At 41.3% G+C, this 23,252-nt stretch overlaps 1 protein-coding gene across 1 annotated transcript in view; it reads right to left on the bottom strand.

The window, feature by feature from the left end:
* Positions 1–14,578, bottom strand: part of ARAP2 (ArfGAP with RhoGAP domain, ankyrin repeat and PH domain 2) — a 192,831-nt gene extending 178,253 nt beyond the window's left edge. Inside the window, exons 1-2 of the mRNA XM_077815769.1 lie at positions 14,465–14,578; positions 3,071–4,135 (exon numbers count right to left, since the gene is read on the bottom strand). Coding sequence (XP_077671895.1) covers positions 3,071–3,960 — 890 coding nt within the window. The 5' untranslated portion in view covers positions 3,961–4,135; positions 14,465–14,578. The remainder of the gene's footprint in view (positions 1–3,070; positions 4,136–14,464) is intronic.
* Positions 14,579–23,252: the final 8,674 nt, after the last annotated feature.

The following is a 23,252-nucleotide window of genomic DNA, read 5'->3' as shown; positions in this document are numbered from 1 at the left end:
TCGCCCATTACTAATACCTGTCTCTTCGTAATAACTGGAGTTCCCTCCCCCTGAAATGCTATTCTCTTGCACTGAGGATACCTTTCATCACCATATGTTTAAAAACAAGTATAGCTCAATAAGCTCAACATTAGCTCAATAAGCCAGATGTAGTTTAAGAACAGAAATATTAAAGTATTTAAAAAAATAAATCTGTACTCAGCTCAACTGTGAATGAGGTAATGTTCTCCCACTTTTGTAATCTGCTTTGAGACATACAATACAAAAGCACTAGATAAGTGCCTAATTACACTGAGCACATTTGACAGATGGGGTAACTAGCGGACAGAGAGGTTCAGGGATACTGCAGAGAGGTAACATGGCCTTAGCTAAGTTTAGGCCTTGACTATCAAACCACCAGCTTTTCGAAATCAGGACAAATTTGTAGAAACACTATTTTTAATAATGCAGTTAGCTGACATGCTGATAACACAACTCTGACAGCTTGTCAGTGTGGTCTTCAATTCTAGCAAATAACCCCAACTGTAGTCAGCCTTGTCCTTGTTTACACAGGCCATAAAGCTGGGGTCAACAGCCTACTGGTAAACGTATCATTAAAAAGAGAATGTTTAAATCATAGTTTCATAATGTAGACAAACCTCAAGGGATTAAGGTTCTGGGCCTAGGTTTGATCTTCAATTTGCTATTGCCTTTTAGCAAAACAATAATACTTTTTATCAAATGAAACTAAATACAACTCTTTTACCAACAGAGCCATTTTGAAAGATGAAACTTATCTATGCACATTTATAAACTGACTCAAATGCAAGTTCCCCTATCTTATACCGTCAGAAGTTGTTTTTCCTACTAAACTACATACAATTCTGTTTCTTGAGAATATGGTATATGGAGAGCTGGTAGTGTAACGCCGACAGACCCCGGTTGTCAGCGTGTGGGATAGAAGCTGGCGCCTCTGGAACTTGGTACATGAGTTAAAAGCCAACTGTCTGTTAGGTAAGGCTGTAGAGCAGATTCTTTTTTTTCTCTCTCTCTCTCTCTCAGTGGTCTTGGTGCCACTAGATGGAGCAGAACACCACACCCAGGATGTGTGTGGGTTACAGTAGCAACATCTTTATTTAGGTTGCCTAACACTTCGCATTATGAAGACACTTGCAGACTTTGAGAAACTCACACCTCCATTGTTTGCAACACGCTTTTGAAATTTGGCAGTGGGAAAGACCTCTGGCTAGAAAAGTGCCTTTTCTTTGAACAGTGAAATTCCATTCAGGGTTTGGTGAGAAACGGTTAGAAAAGAGTCACTTCCCCTTCTCTCGCTTGCCTTCCACCTGGAAAAAAATTGGTAGAATGCCAAAATCGTAACAAACAGATACTCAAAAAAAGCAGAGTCCATACACTAAAGCAGCTGCTACCACTGCCATTACTGTGCTGAGAACGGCTGGCGTCTACCAGAGCAACTTCAGTGAGTGGAGAGCATACCCAGTGAGGCTCCCCCAACCAAACTTTCTCAGATGCAGCACATGGCCTCAACAGCCTATTTACCCCTCACCAATAATAAAATTTGTTTTTAACCTTTAACACCCTTCATTCCCTAGGAAATTTCATACCAAAACAAGTTAGCAGAATGTTATTTAGGTTACAGATCCAAGCATTATACAATTAGGAAATCCCACATTTAAGTTGTCCATGCAACTTAATTTTGCCCCCAGGTGCATATGCATTATGCTACAGCATTTAATTACATGATCACATACTTCCCCATCCCTCACACACACACACACAGGACTCCTACCTCATTGAAAGCACAGGAGGGCCTTTCCTGACCTTTGAGTGCTCAACTTTGCAATCTATACAACTTTCTTTCAATGTAACTTGTTGGTGTAATTTCCTCGATTTTGAATCATAATGTATTCTCTATCATAATATAGTAACTGATATTTTCCATTAGCACTATCCCTTTGAAGTATTAAAGTACTGAAATCAAGATACTAAAAGTAATACATTAAAACAAAACTTAGCAACCTATAAGTCAGAGTTACAACTGTGGTGAAATATGGATTTATACTCAACGAATGAAATCTTGGCCATACTGAAATCAAGGGTAAAATTTCCACTGTCTTCAATAGGGTCAGAATTTCACCTATAAATTCATTAGATCTTTGCTTAGAATCATAGAATACCAGGGTTGGAAGGGACCTCAGAAGGTCATTTAGTCCAACCCCCTGCTTAAAGCAGGGCCAATCCCCAATTTTTGCCCCAGATCCCTAAATGGCCCCCTCAAGGACTGAACTCACAACCCTGGGTTTAGCAGGACAGTGCTCAAACCACTGAGCAATCCCTCCCGCCATATACTTCTAAGTGCCTGATTTTGAAAGTGATATGATCAAGAAGTAGTAACAATGTAGTTGACTTTTTTTAAAAAAATTTTTTTTGTGATGTTTATATTTCCACTATCTGCTGGTGTATGTACCTAACACCACATTATAATATAGAACCAGTTTCAAGATTGCTTGCAGCTAATAGCATAGCAATTATTAAAATCATATACTTTAAAAGGAAGCCATAAAAATTAGTAAGTCTAAAAAATAGATACCTTATGTTAATTCTTACTATGAGTAATTCATGTGTATTTATTTCTTTTTGTAAAAGAGTAAACTCTTAAAAAATATTAGCTTACGTTAAATTTGGTATATTTGTGTTCAGATTGATGTAGTGAGAATGTACCATTTTTACACTGAGTTGCATGAGAAGGATGAGATAATATCTTGCATTGGACCATCTACTGTTGGTGAAAGAGACAAGCTTTCGAGTGTACACAGAGCTTACTTCAGACTTGAAGATATTACTTCACCCACCTTGTCTCTCTAATATCCTGGGACCAACATGGCTACACTGCCACTGCAAAGCAGTTAAAAAAAAAACAAAGAACAAAAAAGCACCGCCACACACCGGCTTTTAGTCCGGAAGTCCGTGAACTCTTCAAGAAGAATACTTACACATACTGCCACTGACAAAGTTGGCCAATTTTAAATGTTACAGTATCAGTCTCACCATTTGTTTTTTTAATTATTACCTGGGTGAAGCTGCAATTTTAGATGAACCTGGGATTTCTGGAACAGGCCGATGTCTTAGCATAAATGACCGAGTTGTTCTGGGAACTACTTTCGTGCAGCTTTGCTTACAAGGACCATACAAGTCATTATCCACCATTTCACCTTTGAACTCAAAGAATGGAGAATCTGGTAGGACATTTGGTGAGATTTCCACCTCTGAGAATGCTACATGCTCATTCTCACTGGACTTGGTTTCAGATGAGTCAGCAAAAGAAGACCGAGAAGTTGGATCTTCAACATATAATGCAGAATGGCTGTCTAGATGCAAGTTACCTTGTTGTGCCTGTGCTTTTTCCAGTGCAACATCCATATTAGGTATTTTTTGAATACTTTTCTCAATGTTTCCACTAAGGCTGACAGCATACCCTGAACAATCTGATTTCTGGTACGATGAACTAGAAGATTCAAAATCTGAAAAGCTACCATCTTTCACTTCCAATAACTCATGTTCAGTAAATTCACTCTTTTCTTTACTAAAAAGTCTTGTTGGTAATGCTACAGATACTGGACTAGCTTTAGCAACCCCGCTGGAACTTAAATTGGATATTTTGGAAACCTGGGCATAGCACAAAGAATGACTTTCTCCTAATTCCTCCAAGTCCTTGAGTTTCACATTTTCAGATGAGATAGATTTTTCTTGCATTTTTGAAAATGTGATCTCTAATTGCTTAAGAATCCTTTTGCAGTGTCCAGTAAGCGATATTCCAATTTGCTGGAGCACATAATTATTTATTCCTATGCAGTCTAACACAGTGTTATAGCCAGCTTCTTTGAAGCAAGGAAGATACTGCACCAAGTTGATGTTGGCCAAGAATTCTTTGATATCAACATTCCTGTCTCTGGATGACATGATGGCTGTGTCATTCCTGATGTAGGCTCTCAACAATACAGCACAGTCACTAAATGCGCTATTCTCCAGTGTAAGGTAAGTAAGTAAACTCCAGAAGTAAACTCTTCTTCAGCCACTCTAGAGAGAATGAAATTTCTTCCAAAAGGAGCAATTCTGCATAGGCCAAGGATGTAAACTGTAAACCCAGAAGAGGAAAAAAGAAAAAAAAGTTAAGAAATAGTATTTTTCCCCAGTGAATGTAGTGCTTGCATTCACAATCTAAGCCAAAATGCTGAAGCCTCACTCTCCATCCATTTTGGAATTTACTTAAAACATGAAAATCTCAAACAGATAAACAATCTAAAATCTTGGGCTAATTAAGGGGAATAGTGAAATTTGAGTTTTTAAAATTCAGAACAAATACTGTTATACTGTTTCCTTTGGAAATGTGGTTCACAACAGGGTTCTGTTATACTCTACAGTCTACACCATCCTCTGTGTTGGACAAGGTTTAGAAAGGCAACCCCACTCTCATGTACTGTTCTTATGGAGTGACTAGACAGAATGTCTTCCAGGTGCACTAAATGTCCTTAACTAATGTGCTGAAGAGTACACTCTGGACCGAGAGAGCATGACAGGTTTGCTACTAGCACACATAAATGAGCCCTAACATAAAGATGCATATTGGGTCTCCTTGGGAAAGGAATAGGGAAAGACAGCAAAAAAGCTGCCCAGTTCATTGAACTGTCCTGACTCACGGACCCAGACTCTGCTCTAACACAATCCCTAATGAACAAGCAGCTACTTGTAGCAACATATCTTCCCCTCACTTTATGTTGTTTGGAGGTAAAAGGCACGATTTACCCTATAGGCATCTAGAAATCACTTCACCCTGTTTAATAATATCCAACAAGACCGCACAGGAAGAAGTGAAAGATGCTAAATCCATTTGAAGCAACAGGGGAAGTTTAGGTAGGCAAAATAATTATCCAAACCACAAATTTAGCCAGGGAAAAAGAGATTACTTCTTGACAAAACTGTCTCAAGATGTTTAATGACCACTAATGCTCAGGTTATCAGTTATACATATTTGAAGATGAGACGTTAAAGTCAATTGGTACAAAGTCAACCACGTACAATAAAGGGGGGGAAGGGGGGAGAGATGTACTACTGCCAAGCCGTTCATGATTCAGACAACTCAATGTCATTCCAATGACGTGACTGGTCTCAAGAAGGGTGTAACTTGGGCAGCCACACAATACGTCAGTGGGGAAAAGCAATGGGGAAAAAAAGTAACTAATCAGCCTAAGCTGTTTTTCTGAAGACCAGTAAAGTTTATGAACTCTGACAGATATGCATCGTTCTTCACTGCTGAAGAAACTACAGCATTTTAGTCATAAGTTTTGAAACAAATGTCTAAAATACCCCAAGAATCCTTGAATATTACGGTAACTTTACATTACAAGAAGCTATAACTTTACTTTCTTTTTTAGATAAACAGAAGTCAAACATAAGAGTACTTCAAGGTATCTAACAGCTTACATGAAGAAATATTAGAGGGACATTAAATATGGGCCAAAATTAAGGTTTATTTCTTTTAATTCCATTGGAAACATTTAAAAAAGAAATCCACTCTAGTATTTGCAACCCAAAAACTTTATACACTAGCACAATGCAGCAGGACCAGAAAATGGAATAGACTATACCTAGGTTTGGCAGAACTCAATTTTTTATAATGTTGACAAATGTTTATGTTTATTTCTAAGCTTTTTTATTTACCTGTTTACATTTTCATAGTTGTGAAAAATTATGGATTTAAGCATTTATTTCTGTTGATTTATATTTTTACAGTTGTGAGAAGTCATGGAGAGGTCAGACTATTTTTAATGACAGTGCACAATGAGAATCAAAACGTTAAAGCTTTTATAAGTGTTAAAACACATTATCAACATCACACATGAAAATATTGTAAGTAAATATACTTAAATCAAACTAATTAATTCTTAAGCAGCATTTTTCTTACTTTGCCTTTTGTACATTTTGACTATCCATGGAAATATCTTTTCATGGGTTTGTATGTGCATGGTGAAATCAACATTTAACAACATTTATTAATAAAATTCTAATCCTTCCAACACTAGCCATAACCAAAAAAAAAAAACCTGTCTAATCTATATTCGTTGTCCAAGCGGATACAAAACAAAACAAAAAAAGTTAGAATGCACATTTAAGATTCAGTTTAAACTATCTAAAATGATATGATAAACATAGTTTAAGACTCTTATTAATCCAGTAGTAGCCCTTTAGGAAGGAAGAATATATTCCATTTATAGAATCAGATATACAAATCAACTGTGGCTAAACATTTCAAATTCCTTCAGTCTGTGAATATGGTTAAAGTATAGCTACTGTTTTTGGCCAATTACTTAAGATCCGGAAAGTATGCTGTAAATAATCTTAGAGTATGCTAGAAATTCTGCCCTAAATGACATTTCTAATCCTTCTTGAGAGCTACTAAATAATAAAATAAAATAAATAAAAATGCTCTACAGTCAGACAGTACTGACAGCAACTTTAGTGAAAGTCATATAACCCTTTATCTTGCTCTTATGACGGTCTTCCACTTCTGTATTTGGGATCCAATTGCAAAGAACTCTCCGTCTCCTGCAACTACCTTCAAAGCTACAGTAAAAATGTGGGGGTTAAAAAAAAAAAAAAAAGATTTAAAGTTAGCTAATGATTTATTTCAACAAAATGGGAAAGTCAGCAGAAAGAAAAAGCAAGGTTACAAATACACACACTCCACTCTGAAAGGAGTGAGACCCCTTTGTTTTATACCTTTACTTTCCACACTTCATCTACTCTGTCTTTTAGGGTCTGTCTACACTGGACTGTGAACCTAGGTCTGTTAGACTCGGGTCTGTAGACTAAATGTTTCCACGCACAGGCTCAGGCATCCACAATGCAATTGCAAACGTGGGTTTACAATTGCTGGACCCAGGTCTCACAGCCATGCTAATGCATCCATACTGCACTACACAGGCCTTCTGACTGCCATCTGTAACTTGACCTGCATCCACACTGCAGAATGACAGGGCTTGGAACAGAGTTTCAATGGGACTTGGGCTCTCACCCATCCCACCAGCAGGTCCTGAATGCTTGCTGACCAAGTCAAACTCACTTGTGTGTGGATGGAAGGGTGGGCTTGGGCTTAAACTGAATCAGACATGCATCTGACAAAGTGGGTATTCACCCACAAAAGCTTATGCTCCAATACATCTGTTAGTCTACAAGGTGCCACAGGACACTCTGCCACTTTTACAGATCCAGACTCACACGGCTACCCCTCTGATACAAGTGTGCAGTGTAGATGTACCCTTAGATTCCAATCCAGCTAACATATACACATATGAGCAAGTTCGATGGGGCATCTCAGATGTTTAAGAATTTTCAGGATTAAGGTCAGAAATTCCCTGTAAGGAAGAGAACTACTGTACCCACATCAAGCCTTCAACAAACTGCACACACCATTAATTGCAGGATTGGGACCTTAGACACCCCCCCACACACACACCGCTTAGCTCTTTAAGATTCAAACCATCTCTTTCCTGTTTGGAACGTACCCTGCAAATCATGGATGCCCACGGCCATCTTCTAGCCCATCACTCAAGACTCATTACCCCATGCACTTAGGAGATCCACAAAACAGAAAGCATCTGAAACTGCCTTCAAGCAGTTCCAAAGCAGCTTCATGCAGTATATCTTTATCAAAGTTTTAACATCTGCGGACAGTAGATTTCCCTTCTCTTTCCTCCTTTATAAAGTGCAATCTAGCCTTGGGGAAGCCTGATAACGTTTTCTATTCTGTAGCAGATGCTCTGGCATGCAGGTACTAGCCTGAAGTAGCCTAAAAGAGGAATAACAATGTAGGTTGAACAGCATAGGATTTATGTGCCAATCTGACAAAAATGGAAATGATGCACCCTGATTAAAACTAGGTAATAGGTAAGTGATCCCTACGTACAGTACAGAATTTGTAAGTGTCTTAAGTATATGTATTGCCCTCTCATCTAAAAGGATTCTAAAGTAGTGTTGTTTGTTTTGTTTTAAAGTAGCTCAAAGTAGATCTTTGTTCGGGGGAGGGGGAGGAAATTTATACTGAGTGGCACAGAGTTGTTTACATTTCTTGAGCTTCACTGTGATTGAGATGGCATTTTAACAATTACTAAAAGTCTTCTTGTAAAGTTTTGTAGTCTTCAAAATGAAACACCTCAAAAAATAAGACTATTGAAGCAAAACATAATACGTTCTGCAAATTCTTAGCATATGTAGGGGACAGCTTTCAGATTCAAAAAATTGAGGAAACTAGGAAGTCATCCATTTTCGATCTTGTTTTTCCCAACAGGGATGATTAGTTGCAAACATGAATGTGGTCGGGAACTTGGGAGGAAGTGGTCATGATCTGATAGAATTCAAGATCCTATGAAAAGCAGGACCCAAGAACAGTAAAACAAGGATATTGAAGGAATTAGCTGAAGAAATCTCGGTGCCACTGGCAATAATATTTACAAACTCATGGATGACAGGAGAAGTCCCGAAAGACAGGAGAAAGCCTAACGTAGCACGCATCTTTAAAAGGGAAAAAGGAGGAGCCGGGGAACTACAGACCCGTCAGCCTGAATTCAATACCTGGGAAGCTACTAGAACAATGCATAAAACACTGAATGTGTGAATACCTGGAGGATGAAGAGGTGATCACTGTCAGCCAGCATGGATTTACCAAGAACAAATCATGCCAAACCAAGCAAAACTTCTTTGACGGGGTAACTGATTTGGTTAGGGGGAATACAGTGGACATGATATTCCTGGACTTCAGCAAGGCTTTTAACATAGTCCCACCAGACATTCTGATAAGTAAGCTGGAGAAATGCAGGCTTCACAGACCAACTATTATGTGGATACATAACTGGTTAAGCAACCACAAACAAAGAGTAACTATTAACGGAATGATGTCAGATTGGAGGAAGATCTCAAGTGGAGCTCCACAGGGCTCTCCTCTGGGTCCAGTGTTGTTTAACATCTGGATAGATGAGATAGAGAGAGCATAGTGATCAAGTTTGCAGATGACAGAAAGCTGGGGAGGAGAGGTTGCCAATACTTGGGAGGATAGAGCTAAAATTCAGAGGGATCTCGATAAACTGGAGAACTGGGCTATCGACAACAAAATGAAATTTAACGAAGACACATGTAAGGTGCTACACTTACGGAAGAAAAACCAAATGCACAAATACAGATTGGGGGAAAAACTGGCTTGGCAGCAGCAATGCTGGGAAGAATCTGGGAGCTGTGGTGGATTACAACCTCAACATGAGACAGCAATATGATGCTGTTGCAAAAAAAGCAAATACAATTTTAGATTGCATTAACAGAGGCATAACATGCAAGTCACAGGAGGGGATAGTACCACTCTACTCGGCACTGGTTAGGCCTCAGCTGGAGTACTGTGTACAATTTTGGTCACCAATGTATAGAAAGGATGTGAAGAAAGTGGAAAGGATGCAGACATGAGCAACAAAGGTGATCAAAGGGATGGAATGCATGCCATATGAGCAAAGGCTGAAGGAACTGGGTATGTTTAGTTTTGAAAAGAGGAGATTAAGGAGGGACATGATAGTCTTCAAACACTTGAAAGGCTGCCACAAAAAAGATGGAGAAAAATTGTTCTCTCTTGCCACAGAATGGAGGCCAAGAGGCAATGGGTTCAAATCACAGCATAGCAGATTTAGATTAAATCTCAGGAAAAACTTCCTAACTCTAAGAACAGTAGAACAATGGAACAGACTGCTTCAGGAGGTTGTGGAAGCTTCTTCACTAGAGATTTTCAAGAGGCAGCTAGATAGCCATCTATCTTGGATAATTTAGATACAACTCCTCCTGCATCTTGGCAAGGGTTTAGACTAGATGACTGCTGTCATCCCATCTAACCCTATGTTTCTGTGGTGGCGGCGTCCAGGTACTAGATGGTTTTTGGATGAAATTACCAGAGATTCATCTGATAGCAAAATGCCAGCTTCCCAGAGATCCCCTGATCTGCTTACTTAATGCTTCAGTGAAGGATCTGCATTTTAAACAGGACAGCAAATTAATTGCTTTATTGTTAGCAAAGACTTTGTATTGCATATTATCAGAAAAAATGTGAGTTTTCCTCCTTTACTAAACTGTGGTTTAGTAAAATGTGGACTGTCCTTGTCACATGACAAGCTTTCACACCAAGTACATACACAAGAGAAGTGCCAAAAAGAGGAGACGTATTTAGAAAATTTGGTCACCCTTTTTAGCATGCTTGGGGTGCGGGGCTCCCCAGCCAGCAAGCTAGAATCTTTAGCCAGGTTCTTGGAATATGAATTTGACCACGAACGCACCTCTTAAGTGCATTACTTAATGTTTTATTGTAACTTTGCCTTAATAAAAAGTTTTTAAAAATGAATAAGCTTGCTTACAGTCAACACATCACAGACTGTTGGAAGAAAAAAGCATGAACATATTTGCATTGTAGCAGAACTGGCAAAGATCACTATAACAAATGTGCTATAACAGTTCCATTTAAAATACTGTTTGCAGTTGCTCATTGCTTTCTGAAACTTCATCTTTGGAAATAAAATCTTCCAGCCCTGGTCTCTGTCCAAGTTTTGTTTATTTAAAGTCTGAGCAAAAGTGGTTTAGCAATTTATCTATGAGAAGAGTACAATTATTTAAAATTTTAAAATTGGCAGGGATGCAGCAGGGGTAAGGTAGCCGAGACTGAGAGCAGGCCTGGAGCTGAGAGTGGGTGCCAGGAACGGAGCCACAGCCAGGCAAAAGAGGGAGCCAGTAGCTAGGTGCAGAGCCAAGGCTGGAGACGGGAGCTGGGGCCGTAGCTAGAGACGGGGCTGGATGGCACTCCCTCCCTGCTTCCCCTGGGGGCTGGCCCAGGCCCCATGGTGACCCCCTGAATGTTCCTCTGCGCCCCCCCTCCCCCTTTGTGGGGCACACCGCACAGTTTGGGAATCTCTGAGCTACATTGTACTTCCCTAGTTTGTTTACGAGAATGTCATCTGAGACAGTATCAAAATCCTTACTAAAGTCAAGATATATCACATCTACTGCTTCCCCCCTATTCATAAGGCTTGTTACCCTCTCAAAGAAAGCTATCAGGTTGGTTTGACATGATTTTGTCTTGACAAATTCATGCCGACTGTTACTCATCGCCTTTTTATCTTTTAGGTGTTTGTAAATTGATTGCTTAATTATTTGCTCCATTATCTTTCCAGGTACTGAAGTTAAGCTCACTGGTCTGTAATTCCCCCGGTTGTGCTTATTTCCCTATTAATAGATGGGCACTATGTTTGCCCTTTTCCAGTCCTCTGAAATTTCTCCTATCTTTCATGACTTTTCAAAGATAATCACTGATGGCTCAGATATCTCCCTAGTCTAGGATGTATTTCATCAGGATCTGGTGATTTAAATACATCTAACTTGTCTAAGTCATTTGTAACTTGTTCTTTCCCCGTTTTAGCCTCTGATCCTTCCTCATTTTCACTGGCATTCACTATATTAGACATCCAATCACTATTAACTTTGTTGGTGAGAACCGAAACAAAAAAGTCAGTTAGCACTTCTGCCATTTCTGTTCCACATATTCGGTTATTGTTCTCCCTCTTCATCCTCCCATTGAGTAATGGGCCTACCCTGTCCTTGGTCTTCCTCTTGCTTCAAACATATAGGTAGGATGTTTTCTTGTTACTCTCTGTGTCTCTAGATAGTTTAAACTCATTTTGTGCCTTGGCCTTTCTAATTTTATTCTGACATACTTGTGTTAATTGTTTATATTCATCCTTTATAATTTGATCCACTTTTTGCAGGACTCTTTTGTGAGTTTCAGATCATTGAAAGTGTCCTAGTTAAGCCAGGGTGGTCTCTTGCCATACTTCCTATATTTCCTACGCAGTGGGATAGTTTGCTTAATAATGTCTCTGAATCAGCCATCTTGAAATCCATTATCTGCATTGTGCTTTTTTCCCTTCTACCATTCTTTAGAATCATGAACTCTACCATTTCATAAGCACTTTTACCTAAGCTGCCTTCCACTTTCAAATTCTCAACCAGTTCTTCCCTATTTGTCAAGATCAAATCTAGAACAGCCTAGGAGACACTTTTGTAAGGAATTTTAAGGGGGAAGAAGTAGAAAGACCAAGAGTGATATTAACTGAAACAAATTTCTGACTTTTTAAAAGTCCACAGCTAAAGACTCATTCGTTGAATTAGTCATTCTAAAAAATGATCAGTTGCACAATTATTAGTAGGTTCCGGTGCTGAAGCATGTGCTGTATTCAGATCCATGTAAACAAGAGTAAAAAATGACCAAGATAGGACTTATTAACTATTGTTAGATTTCATTGTTTCATTATCTATATTTTCCATTGTGAATACAATCCAAGACATATTGCCAAAGCTAACAGGCCTAGAAAAGATATATAATAATATAGATCAATTAATAAGTCCATTCGCAATGCTTTTTTCTGTATTAGAAATACTTAAGTGATCTTTTAAAAGTTCTAACTGCTCTACTCTCAGCAACAACTGTGAATAAGAAAGCAGCGCAGAGGAAACAGAACTAATTTAAAGCTATTTCTGCGTCAAGATTCAGAGGGGCAGTTAGGAGAAGTAAAAATATATTTGAGAATTATGAAATACTCATAAAAGAGTATCTTGTGACAAAATATTGCTCAACAGTTACTCGTTCCATTGCAAAATGCTCATCTTTTAGAGTCAAATTCTTCCACCTTTACTCCTTTTGAGTAGTACCTCAACCTGCAAGAAATCCCAGTAGGACTACTTGAGGAGTAAGGCTCCGAGAAGTAAGCAATTACTCAGCCTGAATAAGCAGGCTATGGCCCCAAGTAATTCACTTCAAGGGTAGAATTAGTTCAGTGAGCTTTGCCTAGCTGCTGCAACAGCATTTGTGCATAGTTACACACACTGTGTCCTGCCTAGTGCTTTAAAAAGAGTCATAATTACTATACAGGTTTTTCAAAAACCAAAGTTCATTCACCATCTGCTAATGCTTCCACAGATGCATGGATTGTTTACAAGAAGTCGGTATAAATCTGTCCAAACTCTGAAAATAATTCCCCATTAAGGAAGCAAATAGAAAACAAAACATAAAGAAAAAAATGCTAACAATTATTGTAAGATGTAATCGGATCTTTAAAAGAAAAACAAAAAAGCATACACACCGATTCCAACTGCCTACCTGGCTGCTCATATAAAACTAATAGTTCTAAAAGGTTACGAAACAGGAAATCGGATTCATCCTTACAAGATCTAGACTTCATAGTAACAGCCGTGTTAGTCTGTCTTTGCAAAAAGAAAAGGAGTACTTGTGGCACCTTAGAGACTAACCAATTTATTTGAGCATGAGCATTCGTGAGCTACAGCTCACTTCATCAGATGCATACCGTGGAAACTGCAGTAGACATTATATACACACAGAGACCATGAAACAATACCCCCTCCCACCCCACTGTCCTGCTGGTAATAGCTTATCTAAAGTGATCATCAAGTTGGGCCATTTCCAGCACAAATCCAAATGGCCCAATGTCTACTGCAATTTCCACGGTATGCATCCGATGAAGTGAGCTGGAGCTCACGAAAGCTCATGCTCAAATAAATTGGTTAGTCTCTAAGGTGCCACAAGTACTCCTTTTCTTTTTGCAAAGATCTAGACTGTTCTCAGTGGTAGCGGATGACAGAAAGAGGAGTAATGGCCTCAAGTTGCAGTGGGGGAGGTTTAGGTTGGATGTTATGAAAAACTTTTTCACTAGAAGGGTGGTGAAACACTGGAATGGGTTACCTAGGGAGGTGGTGGAATCTCCTTCCTTAGAAGTTTTTAAGTCAGGCTTGACAAAGCCCTGGCTGGGATGATTTAGTAGGGGATTGGTCTTACTTTGAGCAGGGGGTTGGACTAGATGACCTCCTGAGGTCTCTTCCAACCCTGATAGTCTTTGATTCTATGATTAAGATATGCCCACTAAATTAGACTCTATTTAACATCAACTGTAAACAAACTGATTAACAAAATATTAACTGCCTATTTGTCAACCAAAGCCTTACAGTGCTACTGGTGTATTCTATTACAGACAAGAACTAAAAAATATATAAATTAGTTAATAGTGATAGTTTCCCTAGATTTCCATAACTCGTCCATTAGTTACCTTTAATGAGCGATCTTATCTGATAGATGTTAAAGAAACAAATCAGCTGAATAACAAAATCCCCAAACAAGCACGGGGGACTGGGGCTGGTTTCCTTTCCGAGACGCCCACGCATCAGACGCTCTTGAAACTAAACACGAAATGAACAAAAAGGTGGCAGGCCGGAGCCGAAGACGCTGTACTTCGGGGAGTTACAGCCAGGAAAAAAAAATCACCCCAAATCCTTGCAACTAGTGAAACTTGCAAGCTCCCTTCCACCCCCTTTGACTTACCTCTGTGCTTCGGAAGAGAGGGAGCTGGAGGGAGAAGGAGGGAAGTAGCGCTTTAAATTCCCCTTCTGTCTATCCTACTTTCTCTTCCGTGTCCCGTCCTCCTGTTCCTTGTACCCCCTTCCTCACCTTCCGCCACCCCCTACCCTCTGATCTGCCCTAGCAGGCGGCGCGCTCGCGGGGTCCCATCGGGGTTCGGCACCGGGCGCCTGCCCGGGCAGGGAACTCCAGCAAGGCGTTGCGTGCCGCACCTGGGGAGGAAGGGAGCGGCCATGCCGGAAGAGCCTGCTGCTCAGCACCTGGGACAGGAGGGCAGCCCGCCACCAGGCCCGGCGCCGGGGACTAACCCTACGCGCAGAGCCCTAGTGGGGGCGGGTGCTCCGGGCGTGCTGGCTTGGCAGCGTGTTTGCGAGCCTGCAGGAGGAAGCGAACTTGCAGTCACAAGCTTTTGCTTTGTGAAAGTTTGCTGCTGCAGCTAATTACTGGTGGCTTCACGCATGCCTGGGTGCTGAGACGCTTCCAATGCAGCAGCAGCATCCTGAAAAAAGTCAGGCTGTTAACGCTTAGATGCCCCCTCTCCTTACGCCTTACAGGCTGCATCTGCCACTTACCAGCAGCCCTTGGGCTGCGGATGACGTGGCTGGAAGTATTTTCAAACCCCAACTCCATGCCCATGTTGCCGTCGTGTGTGCACATAACCCAACTGATAAACAAGAAACTGTTTCCTTTTACCAACCTGAAGAGCCTTTAATGCTTGGCCTGAAGCTCCAGGGAGGGTGCCCGCATGAACTGCGTTTCCCCCTTAGCAAACATGGTGTGCATCACTGTGACATGCAGATCCTTGCTTTCTGGGTGTTAAAGCTACCGTTGGCCACGGGTTTGTTACACCGGTAGTTGAGCTATCTACAACCAACATCACACTTGTCTACTGCACAGGGTGAAACCTCACTGCAGCAGCCGCTCAGATATAAAATTCCCCTAGTGCAGTGGGTTTTCAAATTTTTTAGGCTGTCTACCCCTTTCCAAATAATCTACCTTGTATCCCCATCTGAGATAGGGTCATACTATACCTATGAAAACGGGGGGAAAGTCGCATTTTTCAGGAACACAACTACAACGTTAAGTGAGGAGTTACTGTACTAGGTTGTGGTTTGCATGATTATTTGCTAAATATCAGTGTTACAAAACAGTTCATACGCACTGCACCTTCCTTCTCCACTTCTAGGAACGTAACTGTAACATTCCTAAAAGTGAAGAAGGAAGCTGCAGCCTCCCTTAGCTTTATTTAGTTTCACATTTACTGACTTATACCATTGCCTGCTTTTTCATCAGCTCCGAATGAACGCATGCAAAAGAATCTAAACAAGCATGCGAGAGTCTGAGTTGATGTACTTGTCAGTCTATGTGACCAGAAGTGACCACTGTATCAAGAAAAGCAAAAACAAGGAAGGCACAGGAATGTGTAAAACAAAGCAGACAATTCCCATAACTTGCATATTCTTACAATTTATTCTGGCTCATCGGGATGCATGTTAGACTACATCAGACTCCCTTACATATCAATCAGCAGGTGAGATTAAATCCAAGGGAATCCAATGAATGACTGCAAGGTAGTACATATTTACATCATTTCTGCATTTGGCCCCTTGAATTTAGCTGAGTACAGGTGTTAAATACACTTTTAAACAAGTGCAAACTGTCGTTGGGAGTTACAGCTTTAAATATCATATTTTCTTACCATTACTTTGGTCAGTACTACTTTTAGAAAGAAAGAGGAAGAGAAAGTGCTCCTTTCTCAGACCATTGTGGTTTAGTTTCTAATACCACACAGGATACTATAATTTAATATTTTATTGTTTTAATCAGGGATCAAGTTGGGGGGAAATGGAAATACTGTTCTAAGTTTCCCTGCACAAGCTTCCCTCCCAACCAGGTTTCTGTTCAGAATCTTTATCTATAGTTCTGCTCTCCTCTCCACAGTTTCCTGGGCCAGGAGCCATTTCCTCATCTACACCCTCCTCTATTTGACTTCTTGAACTAAGGACCTTTGCCCCAGTGCCATTAGTATTCCCATTCCTCTGCATGTGCGTCTCCCTAACTCCCACAAGACAGGAGGCTTGAGCTATGCTGGATGGAGGCAGATCCTGCTAACAAGAGTGGGTCAGGAACAGCAGCTTCTTCTAGTAGAAAAAGTGCTACAGCCATCTAAGAATGGGATTTTTACTTTGGATTTTGACTGCCTCTGGATTGGCCAGTATCACCAACATTAGTCCTGGGGAAATGGCTAGGAAAATGGAAAACAAATGTGGTCTCCATCTCAGTGAGGTGGGTATGTTGGGATTCCCTCCAACATCTCTTTCCACTTTGCTTCCTAAGAACTCAGTTTGACTAGAGACTTTGCCCTTCACGTATCTTTATTTGGCATACAGCAATGCTACACTGAACAGACTGAAACCCAGGGGATAGATACAGGGTACCTCACCGATCCAAAGTTACACAGAAACCCTCTCTCTTTATTTGCATTTACACATCTCATTGCATGTACTATACATTGCATCACACACCTGGGGATTGGCTTCGTTACTTTGTAGGAACTAATGCCTGTACAGCACGCTCTGTCTATGCAGTGTCTATGTTCCACCTACTCTTTACCTTATCATTACATTCCCAATTAGCTTGTCCATTGTTATCGTGTTCTTCGTAAATGGTTCCCTGGGTGTTCCCTCCCCTTATCTTAGCTAGTTCAGACATTGTGTCTCTTAGCTCCCTGACCCATTTACCTGTCTTTTAGTTAGCATAAACATTCTGTTTTCAGCATGCTGATCTATTTAACTTCCTAATCCTGTCTTCCAAGAACTGAGGCCTTTCCCTTGTTTAATTACTCATGTCAAGCTGGCCTACAGGATATACTCTATATACTCACATACACCACCAATTGGAGTTCTGGGGGCAGACTTTTAAAGGTATTTATGTGCCTAAAGATTCAAATTGTGCACCATGGGATTTTCAGAAATGCCTAGATATCTAAATCATATTGAAATCAATGGAGGGTGCCCAGGTGCTTTGGAAAATCCTAATAAGTGCCATTCAGAATCTTTAAGTGCTGAAATACCATGAAAAATCTGTTTCCTAAATCTCCACCATGCAAGCAATTTTGGTGCAAGAAAATCTCACTCAGCTGCATGCTGTGCCCTTTGCTATCTTTTATAATGTATAAAGATTACCTTGGAAATATATTCATTATTTTGCTCTGACATTTTTCATTAACATTTTTCTTGCCGTGAGTTGCAACCTAGTCCCATATCCCATTGTACAGTCACCAGTGTCTTGTGAGTGGACTCAATCACTGGGTCTCATGTGGTTCTGTGCCATCCTCTCCAGTCTGAGTTTACCCCTTCTTGTGAGGCCAAGGTTCTTCACTATTTCAGGCTGGGAAGAGTCCCTTCTGCCCCCTCTCTCTGAAGTCCTTCTTAAGTGTGCCAATAGTCAGGTTCCTTGCACAGCAGAATCTTGTTCTTAAGGTGAGTCTCTGTGTCTCTACCATGTGCTCCACTTCCTCCCCACAAGTCCATGTGTGGAAAAATCATTGGTCCTGGGGTAGGCAAGCAGTTAAGAGACAACCTTAAGGTCAAGGAGCCCAGATCACAGGCTTGATTGCTTCTCAGTGATAGTCCTTTCTCTGGAAGAGCAGTTGTCTGGAATGCATTACCACAGCAAGTTTAGACCTGTGCAGTCACAGTGCTAATAACTTCACTCACAGCACAACATAGGTTCATAAATTGATAGCAGATATCAAGAGAAGAGAGGTTGATGTTATCTGGTTACAGTACACGTCTTTCTTTCTTTTTTAGGTAGGTGTAAACTCTCCAATCTCTGCTCTGTCCTACTTAGTTGAATATGTGCAGTTATGAGCATAACAATCTTAACAACGGGTTCCCTCCTCACCCCACGAGGGGGTCGTTGCCCACCCCCTGCCCCCTAGGACTCCTGCCCCATCCAACCCCCGCTCGTTCCTTGACGCCCCCCCCAACCCCATCCACCCCCCTCCCCGGCCCCTGACTGCCCCCAGAACCGGCAGGAGGGTCTTGTGAGCCACTGTAGTGGTGCCCACCCCACCCCTAAAAGCCAGAGGCATCTGCCGGGGGCGAGGTGGGGAGTCCCGGAGGTGCTTACCTGGGGCAGCTCCCAAGAAGCATCCGGCAGGTCCCTCTGGCTCCTAGGGGCAGGGGAGCATAGCTGGGGGGAAGCGGGGGGAGTGGCCACTCCCCCACTGATCAGATCAAAAGTGGCGCCTGACTTCCTGGGTGCTCTGGGGTTGGAGCCCCCACGGGGAAAATTTGGTGGGTGCAGAGCTCCCCGTCCCGCACCCGGCCCCAGCTCACCTCTCCTCCGCTCCACCTCCTTCCCTGAATGCACCGCCCCGCTCTGCTTCTCCACCCCACCGGCTTCCCGCGAATCAGCTATTTGGCGGGAAGCCTGGGAGGGCTGAGAAGCAAGTGGCAGCTTCCCGCTCAGGCCGAGGGTGAGGGAGGTGAGCTGGGGTGGGGAGCGGTTCCCTTGCGCGCGCACCCCCACCCCCTGGGTTACCTGCTGTGGCACGGGCGGCCCTCCTCTTGCCCCCCCGCCCCAGCTCACCTCCGCCTCCCTGGGCCTGAGCAGGAAGCCGCGGCCTGCTTCTCAGCCCACCCCAGCTTCCCGCACAAACAGCTGATTCGCGGGAAGCCTGAGGTGTGGGAGCAGAGAAGCAGAGTGGGGCGGCACATTCAGGGGAGGAGGCAGAGGTGGAGCAGAGGTGAACTGGGGCTGGGCTGGGGGTGGGGTGGGGCTGGGAGCTGCCGGCTGGAGCACCCATGGAGTCGGCGCCTCTGGCGCCACTTTTGGCCAGTTAAATTTAAAAGTCCTTTTAGACCCGGTTGTCCCTTGCGGAACAACCGGTTCTAAAAGGGCTTCTAAATTTAACAACCGGCTCCAGCTCACCACTGAATACGTGTCCACATAAATTGAACATACAGTAAGATCACAGCATATTCTAATCTAGAGTATATCTACCCATGTCTGCATTTAATTTTTGCTGACTAAACCTCATGCCTCCCCATTCATATCAGACAACCTGAAGTTGTTCTGTACTTATATTATGTATATACATTGTAGTTTACATGCCATGCACAATTTGCTATGAAGTTAATATGTATGCGTGGGAATATGTGCTATTTTATGACTTAAGCCCTACATGATTTTTCCTTCTTTTTAATAGATGTGAAAAAGCTTAGTTTATCAGATTCTAGGAAATCTCTCGACTGGATGACTAAAGAATATTGTAAATTCTCTGTCATTGTGATAAAGCAGAGCTAAAAAAAAAAGAATCTTTACAAAAATCGAAAAGGAAGTTGCATTCCACTAACCTGATGCAATTCAGATATGATGTAAGGGACAACACTATTTTAGGAGCTGACAGGCTTGAAAACTCCAGAGATTTTATTATCTGATAATATCCCCTTCCCTTGAGTTTCTATGCTACTATCAAAATTATTTGTGAGGTAGTGGGGGGTTTGTTTTTTTGTTTGTTTTTAACGATATGGAGATAAAATGGTCAGTTTAGAAATTAATTCTACGCAGAAGTTTCAAGGCTTTTATTGTTTCATTAGCAATTGTTAATTTGCATATTTTATACATTGAGCAAACAATCCGGATATCTAAAACAAAAAAAAAATAAAAAAAGAGCGAGCAAGGAGATATTGGGTCTGTTCCAGCCTAAAATATACACAGACCTTTAAAGAAGGTTATGCATGGTGTATACACACATTTTTGTCTCTAAATGCAACTATACTCACTAATTTAGCTCTAAAACACCTTCGTTTCTCAATCATTGGCAACAAGCATGATTTGTTTTGCATACTATCTAGTCCATAAGAGTGTCCCATCCAAACCGGGTGACCCTATTTTTAAGTAACTAGTAAATATTGACATCTAAAATACACAAGGGCAGATCCTCCTCTGGTGTAAATGGTCATAGCTCCATCACCTGAGGATCTGCCCCAGGCTTCCTCTGTCAGAGGTTTGCCCTAGGATTTGAGAGATCATTAAACTAGCATTACATTACTCTAGTTTATTCAGTCAATTTATAACACTGAGAAAAATCTTCCAATACACAAATGTTTGCTTAAAACCATAGCCAGAGAAAAACAGGTTATAAACTTCTATGTCCTGCCTATTACATTTAAGAACTCCCCCAATATTGACTAAATAATATACTAACAATTAGGTCCAGTTATAATTTAGGGGAAACAATTACCTCTCCTGTTATTGTACCCACAGATCTGATACTCAAAACTAAGGCTGCCACCTGTTTCCAATTTACAGGAGGATCAACATTTTTTGTAGCTCTATTATTATTACTATTATTATAAAATCAGTGTGGTCTGGAGGAACGCACACAGAGCTGGGAGGCAGAAAGGCTGAATACCAATCCTGGGTCTGCCACTGTGTCTTTAGGGAAGTTAGATCGCCTTTCATTGTCAGTTTCTCCATCTTTAAAATGGGGATAATAATACTTACCAACATACCTACTGTTGGTGTTCTGAAGATTAGTTAGTGTCTGTACAATTTTTGGAATGTATCAAGCAGTATAAAAATACAATTATCAACATCTCAAACAACTAGCAGATACATATTACACTGTTTATGTCTTTTGTGATTCTGATATTAACCAGTATATCATGGTTAATCAAATATTGTATACACTGACCATGGAAATTAAATAATCTAGCACCACTTTCACAGGAAATATTATAGCATCATGTGATCGTGAGAAAAAAAAAGTGAAAAGATTTTGCCCCTCAGGATATATACAGGCAATTGAGCAACCTTAGCATGGGAATGAAAGATAGTGTTGTGATTAAGACACTGGTCTGGGACTCAGGAGAGCTGGGGTCAGATTCTGGCTTTGCTACAGACTTTCTGGGTGACCTTGGACATGTCACTTAGGGACAGATTATCAAAGGCATTTAGAATTATAGACTTTAAGGTCAGAAGGGACCATTATGATAGTCTAATCTGACCTCCTGCACAACGCTGGCCACAGAATCTCACCCACCCACTCCTGTAACAAACCTCTAACCTATCTCTGAGCTATTGAAGTCCTCAAATCATGGTTTAAAGATTTCAAGGTGCAGAGAATCCTCCAGTAAGTGACCCATGCCCCACGCTGCAGAGGAAGGTGAAAAACCCCAGGGCCTCTGCCAATCTGCCCTGGAGGAAAATTCCTTCCCGACCCCAAATATGGCAATCAGCTAAACCCTGAGCATGTGGGCAAGACTCACCAGCCAGCCACCCAGGAAAGAATTCTCTGTAGTAACTCAGATCGCACCCCATCTAACATTCCATCACAGGCCATTGGGCATATCTACTGCTAATAGTTGAAGATCAATTAATTGCCAAAATTAGGCTATCCCATCAGATCATCCCTTTCATAAATTTAGCAAGTTTAGTCTTGAAGCCAGATATATCTTTTGCCCCTACTGCTTCCCTTGGAAGGCTGTTCCAGAACTTCACTCCTCTGATGTTAGAAACCTTTGTCTAATTTCAAGTCTAAACTTCCTGATGGCCAGTTTATATCCATTTGTTCTTGTGTCCACATTGGTACTGAACTTAAATAATTCTTCTCCCTCCATGGCATTTATCCCTCTGATATATTTATATAGAGAGCAATCAGATCTCCCCTCAGCCTTCTTTTGGTTAGGCTAAACAAGCCAAGCTCTTGGAGTCTCCTTTCATAAGACAGGTTTTCCATTCCTCAGATCATCCTAGTAGCCCTTCTCTGTACCTGTTCCAGTTTGAATTCATCTTTCTTAAACATGGGAGACCAGAACTGCACACAATATTCCAGATGAGGTCTCACCAGTGCCTTGTATAACGGTACTAACACCTCCTTATCTCTACTGGAAATACCTTGCCTGATGCATCGCAAGACCTCATTAGCTTTTTTCACGGCCATATCACATTGGCAGCTCATAGTCATCCTGTGATCAACGAATATGCCGAGGTCCTTCTTCTCCTCTGTTACTTCCAAGTGATGCATCTCCAGTTTATAACAGAAATTCTTATTAATCCCTAAATGCATGACCTTGCACTTTCCACTATTAAATTTCATCCTATTTCTATTACTCCAGTTTACAAGGTCATCCAGATCTTCCTGTATGATATCCTGGTCCTTCTCTGTATTGGCAATACCTCCCAGCTTCATGTCATCCTCATCCTTTATTAGTACATTCCCGCTTTTTGTGCCGAGGTCAGTAATAAAAAGATTAAATAAGAGTGGTACCAAAACCGATCCCTGAGGAACTCAACTAGTAACCTTCTGACAGTCCACCTTTCAGTGTGACCCATTGTAGTCTCCCCTTTAACCAGTTTCTTATCCACCTTTCAATTTTCAAATTGATCCCCATCTTTTCCAATTTAGCTAATAATTCCCCATGTGGAACTGTATCAAATGCCTTACTGAAATCGAGGCAAATTAGATCCACTGCATTTCCTTTGTCCTTTCCTTTGAACACCTAAAAGTCCAGGTAGGTGTCTAGTGGTATTTTCAAAAGTGTCTGTCATAAATATAAAGGGAAGGGTAAACACCTTTAAAATCCCTCCTGACCAGAGGAAAAACCCTTTCACCTATAAAGGGTTAAGAAGCTAGGATAACCTTGCTGGCACCTGACCAAAATGATCAATGAGGAGACAAGATACTTTCAAAGCTGGAGGGGGCGGGGAGAAACAAAGGTTCTCTCTGTCTGTGTGATGC

The sequence above is a fragment of the Eretmochelys imbricata genome, chromosome 4 (genome assembly GCF_965152235.1).
Source record: "Eretmochelys imbricata isolate rEreImb1 chromosome 4, rEreImb1.hap1, whole genome shotgun sequence".
Lineage (NCBI taxonomy): Eukaryota > Metazoa > Chordata > Testudines > Cheloniidae > Eretmochelys > Eretmochelys imbricata.
The sequence above is the reverse complement of the archived record's forward strand: the minus strand, read 5'-3'. Positions and strand labels throughout refer to the sequence as shown.